This window comes from Hemicordylus capensis, chromosome 5 (assembly GCF_027244095.1).
Source record: "Hemicordylus capensis ecotype Gifberg chromosome 5, rHemCap1.1.pri, whole genome shotgun sequence".
Taxonomy (NCBI): domain Eukaryota; kingdom Metazoa; phylum Chordata; class Lepidosauria; order Squamata; family Cordylidae; genus Hemicordylus; species Hemicordylus capensis.
Window position 1 is genome coordinate 58066086 of NC_069661.1, and position 23315 is coordinate 58089400.

Here is a 23315-nt window from a genome sequence, read left to right on the forward strand (position 1 = left end):
TTTTTGTTTTTTTTAATTTAACGGATTTTAACAATGTCAGATCAATTCTGACATTGCATAGACCTACTATAAGGCAGCTTGATACGTTCTTTCCTGGTCCTAAATGTAGTGATCAGTCCCAAAGCCAAGAGGTAAAATAGGTTTAGCATGGACCTGCAGCCATGCTAAGCATATCTTGAGGTAGCTTTTTATAAGCCAGAGTAACTAATGGTTCACCTAAACTGGAAAGAAAAATTATGCTTTACTAGTAAAACAGATTGAAATTTGCAAGCCTATTAACTTATGTCATTATGACTAGTCTTTTCCTAGCTCTGAGGTCTCATGACCCATGCTGACCAATGGAAGAGTTTTTCTGTGTTTTCTAGGGCATTAATCCATTTTTTCTGGGGGGGGGGGGTTAGATTTTTTTAGATCCTGGGCAATGTCTGGAACTTACCTACAAGAACAGCACGTTTCTGTCTTTTGTGGTTTGGTTTAGGTATTCAGATATTATTATTATTATTATTTTATTACATTTATATCCCACTCTTCCTCCAAGGAGCCCAGAGCAGTGCACTACATACTTGAGTTTCTCTTTCACAACAACCCTGTGAAGTAGGTTGGGCTGAGAGATGCATGACTAGACCAGAGTCACCCAGGTAGTTTCATGGCTGAATGGGGATTTGAAATCGGGTCTCCCTGGTCCTAGTCCAGCACTCTAACCACTACACCATGCTGGCTATGTGTAACTATGATGAGATTCAAGTGTTGAGTCTCAGCATGACATTCTCAGCATGAAAAGGCTTCAGATTCCACTCCCTGTAACAGACTGAAGCATGCACAGAAATTCTATAGCTGTGGTTTATTCTCAATTCCACAAAGATACCTCATTCTGTGATAAGTTTTAAAATTCAGTTGCAGAAATAGTTTTTTCACTGGCAAGTGTGACTTAAAAAAATTAAAAAACCGAGAATGTGTGTCCTGTAGACAGTCATACTAAAGTTATACCATGAAAGATGGCCATAATTTTGTATCTGATAGTAATTTAATGTACTTTAAAAAAAGCTTTGTTCACATTTACCCTACTGTGGTTAAAATCACAGTTTAAATAAGAATTAAACTCTGAACAGAACTGACAGTTTAAACAATTAAAATAGTTTTGCTTAAAAAATTGGAAAAAGTTCATGAAAGTAATATACAAGTATATAAAAAACAAATGGAAATACATCTTTGAAGGCAACAAATAAAGTTCAAGCATGTAAGACTGATGAGCTCGTCATCTGAATTAAAAATCAGTGAACACATTTTGAAAATACTGGATATGATCCAGACCCCTCAATGACAGTACCCATATGTAGAGGTTTCCCATAAGATCAGTAGAGCCCATTCTTCCTCCTCCACTAGCAAACATACAGGAAGTGGGGGGGGGAAAGGATTCTGTTGAGTTCATAGAATCGTTTTTTCACTTCTACCCTGCCTGCCTGCCTGTGGGGAAAGCAGGACAATACTGTGCTTGTAGGAATCCCCAGTTCATTGATAGTGTCTCCAGATTGGGACTGGATCATACCTCTTGAAAGATTCTGAAAAAGAAGCAAGGGTTCAAAGTGCGGGTGCTCCATTTGTCATTCAACATATCATTCAGTAAATTATTACATTGTACATCGAATAAAGTGACAGTGTTTTCATTCATTAAGACTTTCAGACATTCAGTTACATTTTCTTGCAGCCCCTCCCCCCAGATTACATTCCTGCTAATATTGTTTAAATGAAGATTTATGCAATTCAGCTATGAATTCTTAATCTACAATACACTAGATTCATGGTAATGCTTAAAATGTTCATAACACTGAATTACCTATAGCATTTTTTTCTTTTTTAAAAAAACCCTCTCTCTTTAAAAAGGGTTGCTATGAATTGTTTAGGTCAGGATGTTGACAATTGTCAAGGCAGGTCTCTGGCAGTATACCTGAACAATGCAATTTAAAAAGTATTAGGAATTGTTAGCCTCTCTTTTAAAAAATAATACAAAGAGACCTTCACCAGTGATGCTGCACAAAACCTACTTTTGAATCCTAAACAAGTTGACAGCATCCCTTTCCCTCAACCCTTCGTCTTCAAGCTGGCAATCACTTACAGGGGCCCCAGTGTACTCCGGTGCGCTCTGCCTAGAGCAGCTTTGACTTCCCCATTCAGTTCAAGGAAGGGAACAGCCCTTTGTGAACCAAAAGTATTATTTTATTTGACTGCCGCTATCCACCTCTTCTGGTAAACTGAGAATAGGGATGTGCATGGAACCAGTTCAAAGGCCCTTTTACAGACCTCCAAACTGGTTCAAAGGTCCGGCGGTTCTGCAAGCTCAAAGGTGGAGGGGAGATAGCTTTAAGGACTGGGAAGGGTGCGCTTACCCTCTGCAGCATTTCCCCTGTTGGCGCTACATGCAAAATAGGTCCCACAGGGCAGCAGCGTACCTCCTTGCTGCCCCGGAGCATTGTGGACTGGAAGTGGCCGGACTTCTGGTCTGTGACACTGGGGTGGCAAGGAGGTATGCTGCCGCCCCGCGGGACTGATTTTTCACACAGCACAAGCGGGGGAAGCACGGCTGGGGTGGGGAAGAGCACCCTCCTCAGTCCTTAAAGCTACCCCCCTTGAACTGGCAGTCGCTGGTTCCGTGCACATCTCTGAGAAGACTATATTTGAAGGAGCTCCATGCACACACTGCAGCATACATGCTTGTAGCGTTTTGAGTTCTGCCCTTCCGCCCCACTTAGTCTCAAGATTTCAGGCCTGTTTTCAAAACATACACAAATGCTTTTAGAGTTAGAACTAAACTAAATTGTCACCATTATCCATGGATAGCAAGGCTAATAATACACACACCACTGACAAGGATTCCAACCCCTCATATGTTGGATTCGACAAGCATTTTGGTAGTTTCCCACAGAGAAAAAAATGACTATAATTCAAGATAAGTATAGATTTAGACCCTGACATGTTCACATTAGCTAGAACTACTATGTTTTGAAAACACCAGGACCTGTGCCAGGCAGTAATAAATATGTCATAAAAACCTAAAAGATTTTTTTAAAAAACCCTCCCTATCTAGCCCACTTAGCCAGATATAGCAGAGATTTCATAGTCACTTGCTGATGTGATGGGTTTGCCCATCATCCGCACATTCTTAGCATTAGTAATCCTTGCCATCATGCATACTGGCTTGTCAAAATACCGCACGAGGGCTGGTTCAGTCAAGAGGGAAGCCAAAAACTGCTCAAAGGTGATGGCCCAGTCTCTATCAATGCTTGTGCTCCTAGGCAGAGAAGTGGGGTTGCTGCTTCGCACCAAAACGGTGTCCTCTCCTATGTCTTCGCAGTGTAGCTTTTCCTCTTCGTGAGAGCCTGCACTTAGGACAGAATAGGAAGACATGGAGCTGTCATCTTTAGTATCATCATCAGAGATAAGCATGGCAGAACCAGCTCCATTATCCCGAGGAGAAGAATCTTCCAATTTAATGTCCTCCATCTGTGTACCATCACAGATATTCTCTTCATGGTCACCAAGGAAGCCATCTTGGAAAGCATCACGTGGTTCAAGGTGATACTGCTGGCTCCCCTTCTTCTGAAGAAGGGCATTCTGAATGACTTTACTGCTATGCTCAGCCTCTTTTATAGGCTGGATGCTAAATAACTTACCAACCTCACCGATCTCCAGCAGCAAACTTGTCACAGCAGCAGTAGCATGGTACAGATCCTGCTCATTGGGGTCTTCACTGAACATATTATACATTGTCTTGCACAATTCAATAAACTGCCCCTAGACACGACAGAGAAACACACTATTCTGAAATATTTATTCTACTTTATAACCCAGTTTTATATCTCCCACCCTATCAAGTGATCAGGTTCACATCTGCATAATTTTGATCGTGAAAAAGCACCTGGTGCTCCCAGACTAACAAATGGGCTTTGAGAGAAAGGTAATGTTAATGTAAAGGAGAAAAGTTCAATTGTTCATTCTATGGAAACGTTAATATGATTCTAAATCCCAATCTGGGAAATAAAGTGCCTCAAGGGAATGTGTATTCCTGGACAGGTATACATATTAACAGTCGACAACCTACTCTAGTACTTGAGGGGAAAAAAAAATTTAAAAAATAAAATAGTAGGCTTTGAAGTGGGCTGAGTGGTAGATGCCAGTAAAAACAGATTGCAATAAGGCCAGGTATACAAAAATTCCATGGCTAACATCCAGACTAGTGACGCACCGGTGTTTCTGAAGAATTCAACTAACTCAGCTCCACTGTTTTTGCCAGGCGGGAGGGTGGGGTATTTTAACAACCTGAAAGTACTCTGGTAACTCAAGTACTGTACTAACATGTTAAGGCTCAGTTCAGACATAACAACAAACTAGAAATTATTTCTAATGTTGGTTTGCTGGTTCAGACAAAATTGCATACTATAGTTTGTTCAGAAGCAATATGTGCAGGAGGGCATTGGAGTGTTCAATGGGAGGAGAAAGCAGGCGAGTGAGTACAAACTCTAGCATGGTTTGGTATTAGCATCTAAACTGAGCCATATTCTTCATTACATTTGGATATCTGGACCTGGAAATTTATTTTTCAAAATATTGTGAACAAAATAAAGGCATGCATCATGCATTTATTTTTTTCTTGACCTACAACTTCTGAACGGGGATTCTAGAATTCTTGCTTTCCCACCAATCCAGATCATTGTGAGAATGCACCCATGGTTTTGCATATACAGGACCTAGTCCAGAGGGCACTGTTTTTCTTCATGCAGATTACCCTTGCTGGATCAGGATGCATGAGTTTCACCACAAGTACTTAGTGAACGTTTGTTTTGCATTTTATAAGAGCATCCAAACTTTTCTTTACGTGCAAATAACAACATTTACCTGATTGAGCTTGGGCAAATCCTTTGCATTCTTTGCTTTGGATTTGTTTTCTTGGCTCCACAGTCTAAGGTAATTTCTATTTTCTTGAGAATTCTTCTTACCTATATCAATAAATGACCAGAAAACAGGAGAGAGATATTGGTCTAACTTTGCTTGCTTTCTGGAAAGAATACTTTTCTCCCAGTAAGCTAGGAAACCAGACAAATTGTGTACCTTTTTCACTTTTCACGCTCACATTAACAAAGCCCTCATCTGCTCCTTGTTTGTTCCTGCTGTCCACTCCGACAACTAATAATATTAGGAAAACAAAATTAAAGTTATCCGAGAAAATCTGCACTTTCACAATTCAAGCACATGACTAAACACAAGCCTTGGAAAATGAAAATCAGTCAGATTCTTGAGGACAGACACCTCTGGGAGCCACCAAGCATAGAAAATCAAAGAGCCAAATGAGGACTGGCCATATTCCACAGAGAATTCTGACAGAAGATCCTAGGAGAAGATGCTGGGAATACTGAAGTAAAGAATACTGAAGTGCATTAGCTGCAGGAGGGTTGCCAGCTATAGAGAAGACCCCCGTCTCTATTTGTCACTGTGCCAAAATGTTGCTGGTCTGGATAGGCAAATAAGACCGACACTGGATTTTAACACATCTCTGGTTGTGAGAAGTGAAGAAGCCGACACTTTCTAGTGTCAATCAGGCTTGCTATGGGGTAATTTTGACGCATCAAAATTAGTATTTTGATGCATCAGCAGTTAGTATTCATTCCATGCCCCCTTGTCCTAGTTTCCAGTCCTGTAAAGCTGGGAAAGCAAGAGGTCCCACAGTACTTAGGGACAGACAGGTTTCACTATAATAAGGGAAAGGGAAACTTGCTTTTAATTTTAAAAAAATGTATAAAGGACATTTGGATGAAGCGAAGGACCACCTTTGTTTGGTCATATATGTCTGCTTGACAATTTTTATTTAACTGGGAGGTTTACTTTATTCAAATGTACATTGGATGTAGTGCAGGGGAGATGCGCAGGGACAGAGCGCCGGTACTTCTTGGCTCCTCTGGTTGTTGGGATGGGCATGGACACGGAGGCTGTCATGGAGAGCGCCTGCACTTCTGAACTGGCAACTACTTCACTGATGTACATGGAGTCACTATATGGTCAATTGACTGCTGTGAAGATAATCACAATCTAGATTCCCTAATGATCTGTGCGCCTCATCCCTCTCTCTGCCCAAGAAGCAATACTCAGTAATGGTCGAAACAACAACTTTTTAGCTTTACCACAGACTAAACTTTAGAAATGAAAAAAAATTACTTGCTAGGCCATAGCATTTGCTCGTGGCATTTATAAATTTGCATACTGAATTTGTCCCATAGGATTCTAAACATCAAAGAGGATTTCTATTAAAAGCATAGTCTCCTGTATATTAAAAGTGAAAATAGTGACTATGTTTTATTTTGGGGCACAGAACCACCCTATTTTATATTTGATGGGAAAGTTGCCATTTGTAATTAGTTCTTCAACTGTGAAAGAGCAAGATAATAAATTTGAGGTAAAATCATGTACCGTGTGTACACTCTGGTGTGATGTCTTCAAAGAAATATTGAGTTGCTTCAAAAGCAGAATCTGGCTCTTCTTGGTCAGATGACGGGTCTGTGCAAAGAAGAATCCAGAATCAGCATAGTCTGGATAGGCTGGTCAACCCAATTGGATATATTAGAAATATAGTATAACTCATTATTAAACATGCACACCTATATATGTTTGTGTATGTATATATGTGTGTGTATGTACACACACACACACACTTATAAACACAAGGTTATTGATTTTTAAGGCAACCATAAACTATTAATGAATAGGCTAATGAAACAGCATGTGCTACAGGCAAATTCTTCTATATGTGTCTGCTATAGGAGTCTTGGACCTTCTTTTGAAGCACATTGCCATGGCAAGATATGATCTATGCAGCCTGGACTACCATGCCATGTCAATAAAATAAATTATAATAATGACAATGACAATGACAATAACAACAACAACATACTGCTTTTATAGTGCAAAGATCTACAAATTGAAACTGAAAGGATGTGGAAGAAAAAGACCAAAATAATCCCAGTGGTAATTGGCGCCCTAGGTGCAATTCCAAAACAACTTGAAGAGCACCTCAACACCATAGGGGCCACAGAAATCACCACCAGCCAATTACAAAAAACAACTTTACTGGGAACAGCCTATATTCTGCGACGATATCTATAACAGCAACATTGACAATAAAATTCTGGCATCCCAGGTCCTTGGGAAGGACTCGATGTCTGGATAAAACAAACCAGTCAATAACACCTGTCTGACTGTGTAAACAATAATAATAATATACTGCTTTTCAACAAAAAGTTCTCAAAACGGTTCATCTATTTGATTTCTATACTACCCTTCCAAAAATGGCTCAGGGTGGTTTACACAGAGAATTAATAAATAAATAAGATGGATCTCTATTCCCAAAGGGCTTACAATCTAAAAGAAACATAAGATAGACACAAGCAACAGTCACTGGAGGTACTGTGCTGGGGGATAACTATAACAACATGGTTCCCTTTCCCCCAAAGTGCTCATGATCTAAAAAGAAACATAAGGGAATATCTGCAACAGCCATTTGAGGAACACTATAGCCTCATTCAGAAGTTATTAAAACAAGTTGCGCTCGTGCTTACAGTGGCAAAAGTGGGAAGAAGTCCTGCCCTGCTGCTGTCACTCCCTCCCAACAGCTGAGCGCCCATGGTTATGCTGCTCTTTGTCTGGGAAGCACCATGACTGTAATGGCAGGTGTTTTCGTGAGCAACAATCTGAATCCCCTCAAGTTCTTACTCATGAAAGCGCTGGCCCTCACAGTTACGGCGCTTTCCCCTTCACACAAACAGCTCCATAACCATGAATGCCCAGCTAGAGGGCATAAGTGACAGCTCCTGGGTTAGACTCCTTTCCCGCTTTTGCAGCTGTGAGGATGAGTAACATCTGAAGAGGGTTTGTGCTGGGGTTAAATAGGAATAATTGGTCTCCCTAAGCTAAATGTAAAGGTGCTACCACTTGCCCAGGTAGCAGGGGCTGGGGTCAGTTAGGTGAACAAAAGCTAAATAACGGTCCCTGCTGACATAAACAAATCCCCAGAGTACTCACTGGTCTGCATGTCAAGGCAAACACATTTTGCCTTCCCCAAATTGCCCAAAGTTTAATCACCCATATGTGACTAATAAAGAATAACAATAACAATTCTTTAAATATTGAGGACCCATAGTAACTAGGTGCTGTAAAGATTTCTTTGGTTATATGCGTTTGCCCCATCTAGCACTGCTGCACACCTTTCTCGGAATTCATTAACTGGGAACAGAAACCCCGCTATTGGTGACGGGGCAAGGCTAGAGCAAATAACCTACAAAGAGTTGTAGCAGAATTTTTAAAGAATCTGGAATGGCTCTATGCTTACTCACCAGGCAAAACATGCATTTTATACAGCAATTTCAGTTTCTCAGTGAGATCTCCATGGCATGCTGCACCTAAAAAGGGGTTGCATTAACTATGTCAGAATTACTAATTATATTTAAATGTGTGCAACACACAATCTTCCAAACATTTGAAAATTAACCTTCAAATATCAAAAGGTACTACCTTTAATTTATATTGAACTTCCATAAACATGCAGAGTAAAGTGGAAAATCTATCTCATCTTTAGTTGTCATATGTAGAAAAGTAATAGTGAAAGAAGTAATCTACCTTATATATCTTCAAAAATACAATTTCTACTGCATGTCCAAATTAATTAACTCATATTCCAAACTAACTAGCTCAGGAGGCCCAAACAATTAGATGTGGGGTAAGTTTTTACCTTTGAGAATTTTAAAATTGCACTGTTATGCAAATAGTAATGTTTAATCCCTCCCCACCAATTAACACGCACAGTATTATATATTTGAATGATTGCAATCTATTGTTTGTTTGTTTTTAGCCACTTTAGCTTTGATATGAAATTGTAAATTACCTACCTGGAAACTTTCTTAAATAATAAAATAAACAAATTTACTATGCTTTTCTAGTATCCAGAAAAATATTAGTATCTAACTTCTAGATACTTCTTTCTAGTATCTTTCCCAGTATCTAACATTTTGCTCTCACTCAGGTTATCTGTTTGATCCACTATAAGTTTTTTTTTTAAAGGATAATTGACAATAAAGAATCTGCATGTGGGTTTTCTTCCTAATGATAAAGTAAATATCTTCTGCTTACTGTAAAATAATTAGATAAGAGACCTAATTATCTTTTTATATAGATATGATGAATTATTAAAGGCTTTAAGAAGGAAACACTTGGTAAAACTGTATATTTTTATTCCAATCTCAGTCCTTTTGCAAAGCCTCAAGACTTATACTATAAACCCTAGGATAAAATTCACATATCTCCATGTGAGGCACAGAAGGACCATTTTCAGTCACGACCAAGCATTTTGCAAAATGCTTGGGTGAAGGCTGATGAGGGAGAGTGAAGTGGTGGTTGGTGGGTAAGACCTCAGTTTAGTATCTAAGCAGATTCCCTTGATACAAAGCAGTACTTATGAATAGTGATGTATTGCACCAAATGTTTTGAAAATGCAACTAGTGGTGTGTTTACATTGCCATTGATTATGCAGCAGCCTCACAATCCTATTTGTAGAGTTGTTTTCCCTATTTCAAAGCAATGTCGCCTATGTTCAAAACTCTGACCACATGAGAATATCACATGAATTAGATAAAAGTGGGCTTTTGTTAGAGATGCCCCCAGGAAAACCATTTTAGCAGCAAACTTTACTGACACACAAAGTGTCCTTTTTAATCTGTTAACAAGAAGATATTCAGGAACTACAATGCAGAGCTCAATTCAAAGGATACTTGGTTTCGGGGATGAAGAATATTATCAACTTCAACTGTTCCTTAATAGTAGAAATAAGTAATTTCCACTCAATAGAAAACACTTTTTAATGATGAAAACACATCATTGTATTATGCAGTTATTATACAACAAATTTCAATTTGTTACCTTAACTGCAGAATCCAAATCCAAATGACTATCTTTGATTGACAAATACCCACACTAGTCTTCCTCTTCTAGTAAATTCAAAAAGATATAGCCAGTTTGGGGGCAGAATGTTAATCTCCCATCAACCAACCACTGTTGGTTGACACTCATGACTGAAAATGAGTGTCACAGATCTCATCACATCAAAGTTATTAGAAAATGCATGGTTTACAGCCTCTTTAAAATGCAACAGGCTCATAGAAAACTGCATGCCAAACTACTTATTTCACAGTTAATGGAGAAGGCAGAGACAGACAGCTTTCATTAAGCAGTTTTGTGCAGATCATAATGTAGGCTTTGCCATACATTCTCCTTACTTAGTCCAGAGACAAATTCCCGAAAGTTGATTAATGAATCTCCATTTTCATCCAGCAATCTGAATAAGCGTGCAGCCAGAACATCGGAGTGAGTCCCACAGGCCCAGGGAAAGAGGAGAGCAAACATCCCCTTGAACTGCTCAAAGTCAATACGGTACTGTTCTAAATAAGGTAAGCTCGGGTCATGGCGGTCAATGGCATTGCTGGTGCCTCCCCAATAGCAGCTAGTGAGATGCTCTGCCTAAAGAAAAGGGAAAAGAAAAAGATGCTGTTAATATTACCATCTTCATAACTGCTTGAGTCGCAGCATCCACCATTTGCTGCTTTTAAACTAATACCAATATGATAATACATTCTGCCTTGACTAGTACTGGCATTACTACATAAAGAGTTCTTAAAATCACCATAGCATTACTGGTACCAGGATGACCTGTTCATTTAGTGCCACCAATGCACTAACTTCTATACAGAATGCAAAAGTAGCACTCTTTCTACACAGACACATGGCAATTTACATTTTCCAGACATAGTATGTGATGAATCTCTGAGGATGGCAATCTTTAGTCTCATCAGATTTCAACTGAGAGAATCAAGGTGCATGTTACTATGGAAACATGGGCTCACCCTCCCCCACACCACCACCAATTAATGATTAGGGGAAAGAACGTCAATCAAAGAGACAGAAGAGCCCAGGTGAGCCAGCGTGTTGTAGTGATAGGAGTGCAGGACTAGGACTGAGGATACCAGAGTTCAAATCCCCACTCAGCCATGAGACTTGCTGGGTGACTCTGGGCCAGTCACTTCTCTCTCAGCCTAACTTACTTCCACAGGGTTGTTGTGAGGAGAAACTTAAGTATGTAGTGCATCGCTCTGGGCTCCTTGGAGGAAGAGCGGGATATGTAATTGTTGTAGAAGTAGTAGTAGTAATAATAATAATAATTTATTTTTTGTTCTTTATTATTATTGTTATTGTTTATTATTAACAATAATAATAAAGAGCAAAGGCTAGCAGACCAGAGAAGATTCATAACAAGAAATAAAGTATTCACACAAGTTGAGCTGGAAGAACTGCAAAGAGCAACATAGGCTCAAGATATGGAAGAAGAATTATCACCAACTGAAGAAGTTGCTCAGGCGCAGGTGGAGATGGTGTTGGAAATTGAGAATGCCGCTGTTGCTGAACTGTTTCAAAATCAAAACCAGGCAACCTCCCCTTTGCCTTCACCTCAAAAACCCGAATGCCATTTAAGCAACAAGAACTAAAGCAAAAAATAACTGAGCACATGAACCAAACAACCACCAGGGTTCGACTTCCAGCTCTAAAAACAGTTGCCAAAAAACAACTTGCTCAGGCATTAAAAGATGTCAATGCTGCACTTGCAGAAACAACAACCAATAATTTGCAAGAAACAAACCAACTAATGTACAGTACAGCAACAACAACAACACAAAAGCTCGGATATAAGATCAGTGGACCTGTAAAAAAAAGAGAGTAGTACATCACCGAAATGGAAGATTAGATTAGAAAATAAAATCACCTGGCTTAGATCAGATGCTAGTAAATTGAAAGATATGAAAGTCAAGAAGCTGACGAATGAAAACACCAAACAGTATCTGATCCAAAAATACCACCTAGATTCAAGGAAAATTAGAGAAGTCCTGGAAATAATAAAGCAGCAAATAACAGCAGTGTCAAAAAGAAGATTAGCAGATACGAAGCCAGAATTACACAACACAGGCAGAATCTCCAATTCCAGTCAAATCAGAGACGTTTCTACCAAAGCATAGAAGGAGAAACTACAAGAAACCTAGAAAAACCAAACAAAGAAGAAACAGTGCAATTCTGGGGGAAATTATGGGACAACCCAATAGATTATAATTAAAAAACAGGCTGGGTGAAAGAGGTTGAAAAATGTAACCAACAAATGCAAGATCTAATAATAACACCAGAATTAATAAGTGAAAGAGCAAAGAAAATTAAAAATTGGACTGCACTAGGCGACGATGAACTGCATGGCTTTTGACTTAGGCACCTAACAAGCCTTCATAAACAACTATCAAAAGAGTTCAATCACATTTTGCAAGGAGGTGATATTGAACAATGGCTAACAACTGGGAAAACTCATCTCATAATGAAAGACCCAGCAAAAGGTGCAGTTCCAAGTAATTATAGACTAATAACTTGCCTGCCAACCATGTTCAAATTATTAACTGGAATAATAGCAGATGAAGTGATGCAACACTTATTAACTAACAAACAGCTTCCAGTTGAACAGAAAGGAAATTGCCCGAACACCAGATGCACAAAAGACCAGCTGCTGATTGACAAAATGATTTTAGAAAATTGCAGGAGAAGAAAAACAAATCTAAGTGTTGCATGGATTGACTACAAGAAGGCCTTCGACTCATTGCCTCATACGTGGATACTAAAATGTTTAGAAACAACTGGTGTCAGCAAAAACATTCAGATATTTATTTTAAAAAGCAATGAGCATGTGGAGTACACAGTTAACAATCAATGGCGAGACACTTGGACAGGTTAGCATTAGAAGAGGTATTTTCCAAGGGGACTCACTATCCCCTCTGTTGTTTTTAATCACCATGACTCCACTTTCACAAATACTAAACAAAACTGGCCTCGGATACCAAACATCTAAAACATCAAGTAAAATAAACCATCTGTTGTACATGGACGATCTGAAGTTGTACGGAAAGTCCCAGTCAGAAATTGAATCACTGCTAAACACTGTCCGTATATTCAGTCGCGATATAGCAATGGAGTTTGGACTAGACAAGTGTGCTGCATTAATAATGAACAGAGGGAAAATAAGAAAAACAGAAGGAATAGAACTGCCCAATGGAAGCAAGATCAAGAACCTGGAAGAGAAAGAACATTACAAATACTTGGGCATTCTCCAGGTGGATAACATTGCACATGCTGAAGTTAAAAGAAAAATTGGTAGTGAATACATCAGGAGAGTGAGAAAAATCCTAAAGTCCAAACTCAATGGCGGAAACACCATACAAGCCATAAACACCTGGGCTATACCTATTATCAGATACACTGCAGGAATAATAGACTGGACCCAGGCAGAGCTAGAGACGCTAGATCGTAAGACCAGGAAAATCATGACCATCAATCATGCTCTGCACCCCTGCAGTGATGTAGATAGGCTATACCTCCCTCGCAGCTCAGATGGAAGAGGAATGCTGCAAGTCCATCAAACAGTACAGGGGGAGAAAAGAGGCCTTGAAGAATATATAAAGGACAGTGAAGAAGATGCACTTCAAATGGTCAATAATGAGAAACTATTCAACACCAATGAAAGAAAGCAGGCCTACAAGAAAGAACAAGTCAAGAACCGAGTAGGAAAATGGGAAAAGAAGCCACTGCATAGTCAATATTTGCACAATATAACTGGAAAATCAAACATCACCAAGACCTGGCAATGGCTTAAGAATGGCAGCTTGAAGAAAGAAACACAGGGTTTAATACTGGCTGCACAAGAACAGGCACTAAGAACAAATGCAATAAGAGCAAAAGTCAAAAAATCCACAACAAACAGCAAGTGCCGCCTTTGTAAAGAAGCAGATGAAACCGTGGACCACCTAATCAGCTGCTGTAAAAAGATCGCACAGACTGACTACAAACAAAGTCATGACAAAGTAGCAGGGATGATACACTGGAACATCTGCAAAAAATACAAGCTACCTGTAGCCAAAAATTGGTGGGAACATAAAATGGAAAAAGTTGAAGAAAATGAAGATGTAAAAATATTATGGGACTTCCGACTACAAACAGACAAACATCTGCCACACAATACACCAGATAGAACTGTAGTCGAGAAGAAAGAAAAACAAGTCAAAATAATCGACATAGCAATACCAGGGGATAGCAGAATAGAAGAAAAAGAAATAGAAAAAAATCACCAAATACAAAGATCTACAAATTGAAATTGAAATGCTGTGGCAGAAAAAGACCAAAATAATCCCAGTGGTAATTGGCGCCCTGGGTGCAGTTCCAAAAGACCTTGAAGAGCACCTCAACACCATAGGGGCCACAGAAATCACCATCAGCCAATTACAAAAAGCAGCTTTACTGGGAACAGCCTATATTCTGCAACGATATCTATAACAACTGACAATAAAATTCTGGCATCCCAGGTCCTTGGGAAGGACTCGATGTCTGGATAAAACAAACCAGTCAATAACACCTGTCTGTGTGAACAAGATAATAATATATTCTGCGACGATATCTATAACAACAGCAACAACATTGACAATAAAATTCTGGCATCCCAGGTCCTTGGGAAGGACTCGATGTCTGGATAAAACAAACCAGTCAATAACACCTGTCTGACTGTGTAAACAAGAAATAATAATTTCAAGCCCTGCATATATGCGGAAACATTTAACAATCTAAGTGGGCAAAATGATTTTCCAGTTTTTGCAGGAAAAAGCTTAGTAGGAAATTTATTATTAACTATCCTCCTTATCATCATAGAAATAACCACCTACATGGCAATCAAATGGTTACTTTAAAGCAGGGGTGCACAAGTCAAATACTCTGGTGGACCAGAACCAACCATGTCTTGGTATGTCTGGCCTGAGAGATTTTCAGCACTTTAAAATTAATTATTAAAAATATGGATGAAAGCAATTACAGTGGTCCCTCGACTTACGAAGATAATCCGATCCGAACGCACGTTCGTAGGTCGGAATTTTCGTAAGTCGAAAAGCGCATCCACGGAGGTCCGGAACACTCGTAAGTCGAGGAAACCGCATCTAAAAATTCGTAGGTCGAGGAAGCTGCATCTAAACCGGCAACGACTTCCGGTATTTTTTGTCGTTCGTATGTCGAAACATTCGGATGTCGAGTGCTTCGTAAGTCGAGGGACCACTGTATTAGTTTTCCACAGCATGAGAAGGTAAGAGGAGGCTCCTAGCAACCTTTCCTCTTCCCTGTACCCCATGCACTTTCAATGCTTGCAAAGGTCGATTTAGAAAGGGGGCTGACCCCCACAAAGTCCATGGGGCAAGGTGGCATTTTGCACAGCACCTCAGGCACCACAATACTTGGGTCAACCCCTGGGGCCAGCAAAAAGTCCCCACGGGCCAGATCTAGCCCCTGGGCCTTATGTTGTGCAGGCCCACTTTAAAGTCTGGTGGCTTTAAAAGGGCATTGGGTACACTTATAGAGAGGATAGATCTATAAATGGCTATTACAGCTGGCCCTCATTACTTGCGGTCCTGGCACTTGTGATTTCGCGTAGCCACGGTCGGGTCATAGGCACTCAATTTCTTTAGTTGCAGGGCAAAAATAGGGTTATTTTTGCCTATCCGAGGTCCTTGAGTGGCTGGAAATGTCTTTTGTCATCATTTCCTGCCACCATTTTGTAGTGCTTAGCCACTGTGTGGCTCTTTTCTGCAAAAACAAAAACCCAACCCTCAAAAAGGCACAAAAATTGGAGGATTTGGAAGTTTTGGGTAGGGATGATGTTTTGATATTCTGACATCAAAACGTTTTAACTCAAAACTGTCTGTTTCGAGCTTGAAACAAAACACTCTTTAAATAAAGGGCCTGTTTTGAACTTGGAACAAAATAATGCTGTTTTCACATTTTAAGCACCATTTTGGAGGCCTGTTTTTCCCTTGCTGGTTGATTTTTTGGCACTGGCTTCCAAATGGCCTGCAATCTCCTTGCTACTTGGTTGGCCTATCATACAAATCAAGTGTTGTCATGGGCAACTGTGCCCCCATTGGCATTGTGGTTTGTTTTGTTTGTGAGATACTGTTGTGGGGAGAAATGGACAGTGGCAGCTCTGTGTGTTAGTGTAATATTTCTTGGTGATTGCTGTGATGAGCTCTATGTCTGGCCTTGAGACTAACTTGTGCTTCACTCATCACTTTGGTCTGCTCTGCAATCTGCATTGCAAGGTGTTGTACTCAGTCAAAATGTGGCTGAAGTTGCTCTACTTGAGCTTATGGCAATGCTTGCTGCTAAGTAAGGGTGCTGCTGTGGCAGCTGTTGCAATGCTAAGAAGCAAGGAGTCATAATTGTGAGTGAAAGAACAACTTGTGCCAATGATGTTACTGCAGTGCAGGCACTATGGCTGGCAGGAGATTCTAGGTCTGTGATTCTCTTCTGGCCATTTTTGGACTGTATTTAAAATGTGTATTCTGTGTTGGGAGGGACAGATTCCTTACACTGTGTGCTTCTGCAATGTTTTTCAAGGCAGGATTACAAAATGCTTTGCAATGCAGAACTTGTGTGTGCATTCTGTGAGTGCAGCTTGTTCTGGTCATAGGGAACAATGGAGAAACTTGAAACACTCCACAGTTCCCCATGGGTAGCTCCTAGGGACATCAAACCGGGTTGTGTGGTAGGGCATGATGGGTGCTACCTACCACCCAACGCACCAAAGAAATAGGAAAGCGGGCAATTTTAAACAAATTTTTAACCTTATGGCGATTTGGGGGAAAGGTTAAAATCTGTTAAAAATTGCCCACTTATCCATTTCTTTGGTGGGTTGGTTCGTAGGTAGCACCCATCATGCCCTACCACACAACCCACTGGTATCCCTAGAAGCTACCCATGGGGAAGAATTGAGTGTTTCAAGTTTCCTCATTGTTCCCTATGGAAACACTCAAAACATTTCAAGTTTTATTTCGTTGAGACAACGGGTTCAACAAAAGGTTTTGGCTATTTGCGTTTTGTTTCTAGCTCGAAACAAAATGCATAATGCATTTAGTGCATATCCCTAGTTTTGGGGCACTGCTGGATAGGGATGTGCATGGAACTGGCACCTGCCGGTTTGAAGGTGGGGGGCATATCTTTAAGGATGGGGGGAGAATGCTCTTACCCCTCCCATCATGTTTTCCCTGCCAGGGCTGTCTTTTAAAATGGTCCGGCGAGGCGGCAGCGTACCTCCTTGCTTCCCCAGTGCCGCCTCAGAACGGAAGTGGCTGGAAGTGCCTGGTACGTGTGCATGAGCACTGGGCACTACCAGTCTGAGGAGACACTGGGGCAGCAAGGAGGTACACTGCTGCCCCGTGGGACCCTTTTAAAAGACAGCGCTGGCAGGGGAAACGTGGCGGGAGAAGGTAAGAGCACCCTTCCCCATCCTTAAAGATATCCCTACCCCCACCTTTGAACAGCTGAAGAGCAAAGTACTGTCCTCATTTTGGCTTCCTCCTGATTTTTCTTGTGATTTTCAGCACACTTGACTGTGCTTAGGAACCAAACTCCCACCCCCAATCCCCATAGTGTTCAGGTTTCTTTATCTTCAGTTTCATTATCTTCAGAAATTGGGGGGAACGGAAGCCCGGTGAATAACGAGGGCCACCTGTATTCATGATAGCTATTTATAGCCTCCATGTTTATAGGCAATATGCCTCTACGAACATAGGAAGCTGCCACATACTGAGTCAGACCATTGGTCCATCTAGCTCAGTATTGTCTTCATAGACTGGCAGCGGCTTCTCCAAGGTTGCAGGCAGGAATCTCTCTCAGCCCTATCTGGGAGAAGCAAGGGAGGGAACTTGAAACCTTCTGCTCTTCCCAGAGCGGCTTCATCCCCTGAGGGGAATATCTTGCAGTGCTCACACATCAAGTCTCCCATTCATATGCAACCAGGGCAGACCCTGCTTAGCTATGGGGACAAGTCATGCTTGCTACCACAAGACTAGCTCTCCTCTCTGCCTCTAAATAACAATTGTAGAACTTGAGCAGGAGATGATAATTGACTTCAAGCCCTGCTCCCCCCATGTTGGCTATCTGGTTGACCACAATGAAAAACAAGATGTTGGATCTGATGGACCATTGGTCCACTTTAACAGAGCCCTTATCATCTTTTTATTTTACTCACTCTAATTTGGCATCTTGAAATATCACATTCACAATGTCCAACATGTACCGTAACATTATGTGGGTGCAAAGCAAGAGCTGAACTTTCACTGAGAGGATGCTGCCAAGCTCAGCCAAAGGCTTCCAGCACAACCAATTGCAGGCATAAGGGGAGGGAGCAATTTCTGCTGCTCTCTCCTCCCTCTAAAAGTGCATTTGAGCTTCCAAATATGTATCCCTGAAGGATGTACAGCCCCTAGAGACACATTTCTGGAATCCAAGAGTACTTGTGGAGGGAGGGAAGAGCAGCAAAAATTGTTCCCTCTCCCCAATGTGTGCTTGGCAACAGGGCAAGCCTTTGTTGAGCTTTGTAGCAGCCTTTCTGCAAGGGTCCAGCTCTTGTTCCACCCTTGTAATGCTGTGGAAAATGTCAGCCAATATATTTAGTATCAAAGTTGGGGTGAAATTATTGTGTTGGCTTTATAAAGATTCTCTCTGCCCAATCAAACACAATGTTCAATTTGACAATCTTCTCCAAATGAACGTTTTAACAACAAGCTAAAATTCAATTGAAACTTGTAGGAAGAAAAATATATGAGCATACAGATTTCAACCTACCTAGCAAGATCACTGTACAATGTATAAAAATGTTAAATAAATAAAATAAAATAAAAGTTTTAAACTAAATCGCTATTTCAAATTTACCTTGAAAAGGGCATAGAGTTCCTCCAGCTCATCTATCGTAAAAGAGGTCTCAGTCACTATTGTACGTACCTTCAAAATTTAAAAGTAGAAAGAGTTTGGGTACAAGGAAAAAATTTGCTCTTCAAAGTGTAATTGATTGTAGAAGTATTGTAAGAGCCTACCACGTTGCGTTTAGTAGTGTCTTCAAGGGTTTGGATTACCTTCAATCTCTGTTTAAATCTCATTTGTTCAATCAAATCTGCTCGTATGCTTCCAAATTTCTAAAGGAAAAAGTCAACATTCAGTTTTGCTATATAACATAAGATACAGCTGCATTTATGTCACCTATGTTTACTAAGCAGATTTTTATACTAGACAACACCGGTTACAAAGTCTAAAGCCACTGCTTATTACAAGGCATCTACCTCTTATACTCGATAGAATAAATTTGTTCTGATATCCCCAGTGTGAGAGGCATACAGGGTGGTATAAACAATGCAGATTTGGGGTGCAGTACTGAGCAAATCAGATGCATCATAAACCGAGTGAAATTGGCGAAAGTTGAGGGCTTAAATTGCATGCTTAAGTCTGGTTATGTTCAATGGAATTTAGACATATATAACATTGTTGTATTACATCCTGCTAAAAATAAAAAAGATAACTATACATACAGACAACCTAAGGACTAGTTAGACAGTATAACTGTTCATGCAAGTGGGCATTCTGGAGTGGACAACTTGGCCTCCATGAGTAAAAGACATAATAATGTATTTGCTGAGCTACTGAAGTTATTAGCCACTTAATGGAGCAGCAGGAAATGACCTGACTAGCAAGCCAGAGGTTGCCGGTTCGAATCCATGCTGGTATGTTTTCCAGGCTATGGGAAACACCTATATCGGACAGCAACGATATAGGACAATGCTGAAAGGCATCATCTCATACTACGCAGGAGGAGGCAATGGTAAAACCCCTCCTGTATCCTACGAAAGACAACCACAGGGCTCTATGGTCGCCAGGAGATGACACAGACTTGACGGCACACTTTACTGTAGTAATTAAAAGCAGACATTCTTAGAGTTTCAGAGACTACCAGTGTGCTCCCACAACAACAGAAGTTACATGTGAGCCAAGAATTACAATCACTCCTCCACACAGTGCATTACTCATGGCTAACTCACACATGCCTGAAGTGTACATGTCTTAAGCTAGCTTCTGAATGAGAAGAACACAAATGCACTAATGGGAGTCGTCGTTACTACAGCTTCCAGCATGTCTTTTTTCATGGATAAAAAGTGAAGCAAGAAAAATAGAATATATGAAATGTGTCACATCATTTCATATTGCTAAATATATCCCACATATTGCTTAAATATGTTTATACGCAACCTTCTAGAAAGTTCTGTTTTATAGGTTGGTTAATATGTAGGATTTACATCCAGTAGAGCACAGAAATAAATGCAGCCTCACACACCCCACCCACACTACTACAAGTAGGTTGCCATGCAACTTTGTACTTGTACATGTATATCCAAACATTCATATGCCCCACTTGTATGATCCATCCACTCCTTTTTTGTTGTAGACACCCCCTATATAACATATGATGCTCCACAGTTGAGGAAGATCTTATATGAACCCCAAAATTTATTCCCTTCCTCCCATTATGTGCACAGTCTACATACCCAGGGCCTATGCGAACAGACCCTTCAGTAATTTCTTGTTGCTTTTCTTTCCTCAAGCATCAACTCTTAGTTGCTGACACCTTTGTTAAAATACCTCATAAGAAGTTCTGATGAGTCTGAATATATCCACTTCAGAGTAAGGCCCTAGATCATCACTGAGTAGTGAGTGAAGGTGAGGAATTGGTGGCAAAGTGCTGTCCTTATTTGTCACACTATCCAAATACCTACAATGAGAAGAGAAAGCAAACAAAGCACCTTCAGACATACCTCAACATGTCAAATTAATCCATGGCTAGCACTACAAAAGCACTGGATGCTCAATTTCTTCTCAAGTCTTCAATTTAGAGAGGTCATTCATACCATCAAAAACTGTGCTCTACCCAAGTTTCGGAACTGTGTGTGCTTCCAGTTTTTGGTTGTGTGGAAGCAAGGTTAGAGGGAAACCTGGGTGTCAGTGATTGTGTGGAAGCAAGGAAGGAGGAAAAGCTACCCAGACTTTCCTCCTACCTTCCACACAACTACTTCTACTCAGGTCTCCCTCTAACCTTTCTTCCACACAACCAAAAATTGGGAGCACACACAGCTCCCAAACCCAGGCAGAACACAGTTTTTGATTGTGTGAATGACCTCTAAGTGTTTATTAGAAAAGTATTAAGGACTCTTCCTAAGAGCTGAAAACACTTCCTACAAAATCTCCCAGTTATTCTTGCAACTCTGTAAGGTAGAGTAAGACTATTATCCTCATACTAAATATGGGAGTGGAGGCTGGGAGATAATAGCCTGCTTAAGTCCCAAAACTGGCAGAACTTGTGGACAGACTTAAGGGTGTGGTGCACAGTCCAAAAATCAGTAATTCGAACACAGAAGTCACATACAGAACCCTTTCTCATGATGAGTGAGAAGGGCTTGAGGGCAGGCCGCAGGGAAGGCTGAACTCACCTGCCCTGCAGACGACCGCTCCTGTGTCACTGGGCATGCTCAGCGCAGGCCCAGATGATCCTCCACTGCCCCAGGTGCTGCGGAGAGCCAGGACGTGTCATCCCAACCCCTGGAAATCCCATAAAGCACAGCACGAGTGCATGGTGCATTGTGGGGATCCCCGCAGCAAAGGGCGGGTGCCTGTCACTGCTGCAGTGCCGGCTAAAAGCAGTTGGCGCTGCACACGGATCCAGGAAATGCTCGCTCCTTTAACCTCGTTTAAGAGGCTGGCTCCACGAGCAGGTTAGCCACCGGAGCACCGCTGGGATTGGGTGTGATCCCGGTGGTTCTCATGCACAGCCAAGCCCAGGCTCAGCCACCTTTGCCCAATCTTAGCTGCATGTAGGAGCAGCCTCAATGTTTTCTAAAATTATAAAACTGTAGGGTTTGCAGGTACTCGAGAAGTTATTCAGCTCAGCTCTTACAGAATTCACAACATGCTGATGATCAGCTCAGACCTCAGTGTCTCCCACCACGTGCAATTACATTCCTTCCCTGAACAGGGCACATCCTGTGATTAAACACTGAAAAAGATACACGTAGTACAGCCTACAAGGAGAGGCAGAGCAATTGCTCAGTTGAACTGGGCATGCTTCACATGCATGAGCTCCCTGGGCAATTCCTAGCATATCCAGGCAAAAGCCCTCACTTAATAATGCTGCGAAGTAGCTCTCTTTGGATGCTTCAGTGATTCATTGCCATTCAAAGCTGACATTACTTTGCTAGAGGAAGCCTTGGTCTGCCTCAATAGAAGGCATAATGAAATCAGACAGAAGTACCACAGGCAGGGTGGGGTGGGGGGGGGAGGCTAAAGCAAACCTGTTCCAATGCTAGCAGGGGGCCAATTAAGTAAGACAGAATAAGAGGAGTCAAAGTCCTTTATTTAATGACCATGCTTTCCTTTTATTATATGGAAAGGCATTTGGTAATGCAACAGTACTAATTAAAAGAGGAAAAAGTGGTGTTTTGCAAACATATTAATATGCAAGTTGGGTGTTTATCATTGAATGAAGTTTCAAAATATCAAAGCAAGGAGAGGCAAAGCTTACTTTCCAAGCACTGTCATAGCTTCACCATCGTCTTTACAATTCAGCAGCTTGTCCACATTTGCATCTAGCACAGCCAAGGCCAACTGGAATATCACCTTGATGCCTTCATAGAAGAAACAGTCCACAACAACGACCGCACTTTCAAAGGGCATTACACTGAGGAACAGCGTGAGGAACCAGGAAAGAGAGATAGTGGAGATAACCCCCAAGTCCTGCATACAGTCATAGAGTTGTGGAATGTAATCCCGAGCCAACTCTTCAAACACTCCCTGATCCACCAAAGCACCTGCAAGACGTAATTAAGATTTGACCTATGTGAATTAGAGTTGGTGGTATATACATGCCCATCAAGAAGAACAGAGTGAAAGCATTTTCCAAACGTTTATATTACTGTACAGTTTCTATCACTCTGAAAGGATGGGTATTTCATTCATTAATCTGCAATATGTAAAACCAACACATCACTGTAAAAATAAAATAAAAAACCTGCTTTAACCACTATGAGGCTTTTCTCACAACCAGCCTAACCCAGCCCAGGACAGCCCAGCCTGGGTTAGGCTGGTCAAGAGAAGCGGCGGGATCCTTGTGGATCCCTCCACTCCCCATCTGCCTAACCCTCTAAACCAGTGTTTCTCAACCACTGGTCCGTGGACCGGTGCCGATCCATGAGCTGTTGGGTACTGGTCTGTGAGGGTACCGGTCCCTCACATGTAGAGGGGCAGGGCCTGGGATCCATGGAGCCTGGGCAAGTTCTCCAGAGCTCATT

General features: G+C 41.1%; 1 protein-coding gene across 5 annotated transcripts in view; it reads right to left on the bottom strand.

The window, feature by feature from the left end:
* Positions 1-826: 826 nt before the first annotated feature.
* The window catches only part of TBC1D9 (TBC1 domain family member 9), a 78411-nt gene continuing 55922 nt past the window's right edge, over positions 827-23315 (bottom strand). For 3 of the 5 annotated variants that reach the window (XM_053256836.1, XM_053256835.1, XM_053256839.1), the window contains 10 exons: positions 22550-22835; positions 20617-20746; positions 19023-19121; positions 18862-18930; positions 10311-10551; positions 8376-8441; positions 6457-6543; positions 5104-5178; positions 4891-4991; positions 827-3789 (listed from right to left, as the gene is read on the bottom strand). In XM_053256836.1, the coding sequence (XP_053112811.1) occupies positions 3088-3789; positions 4891-4991; positions 5104-5178; positions 6457-6543; positions 8376-8441; positions 10311-10551; positions 18862-18930; positions 19023-19121; positions 20617-20746; positions 22550-22835 (1856 nt within the window). In that variant the 3' untranslated portion in view covers positions 827-3087. The remainder of the gene's footprint in view (positions 3790-4890; positions 4992-5103; positions 5179-6456; positions 6544-8375; positions 8442-10310; positions 10552-18861; positions 18931-19022; positions 19122-20616; positions 20747-22549; positions 22836-23315) is intronic. The other 2 variants (XM_053256837.1, XM_053256838.1) reach the window with 2 other exon arrangements.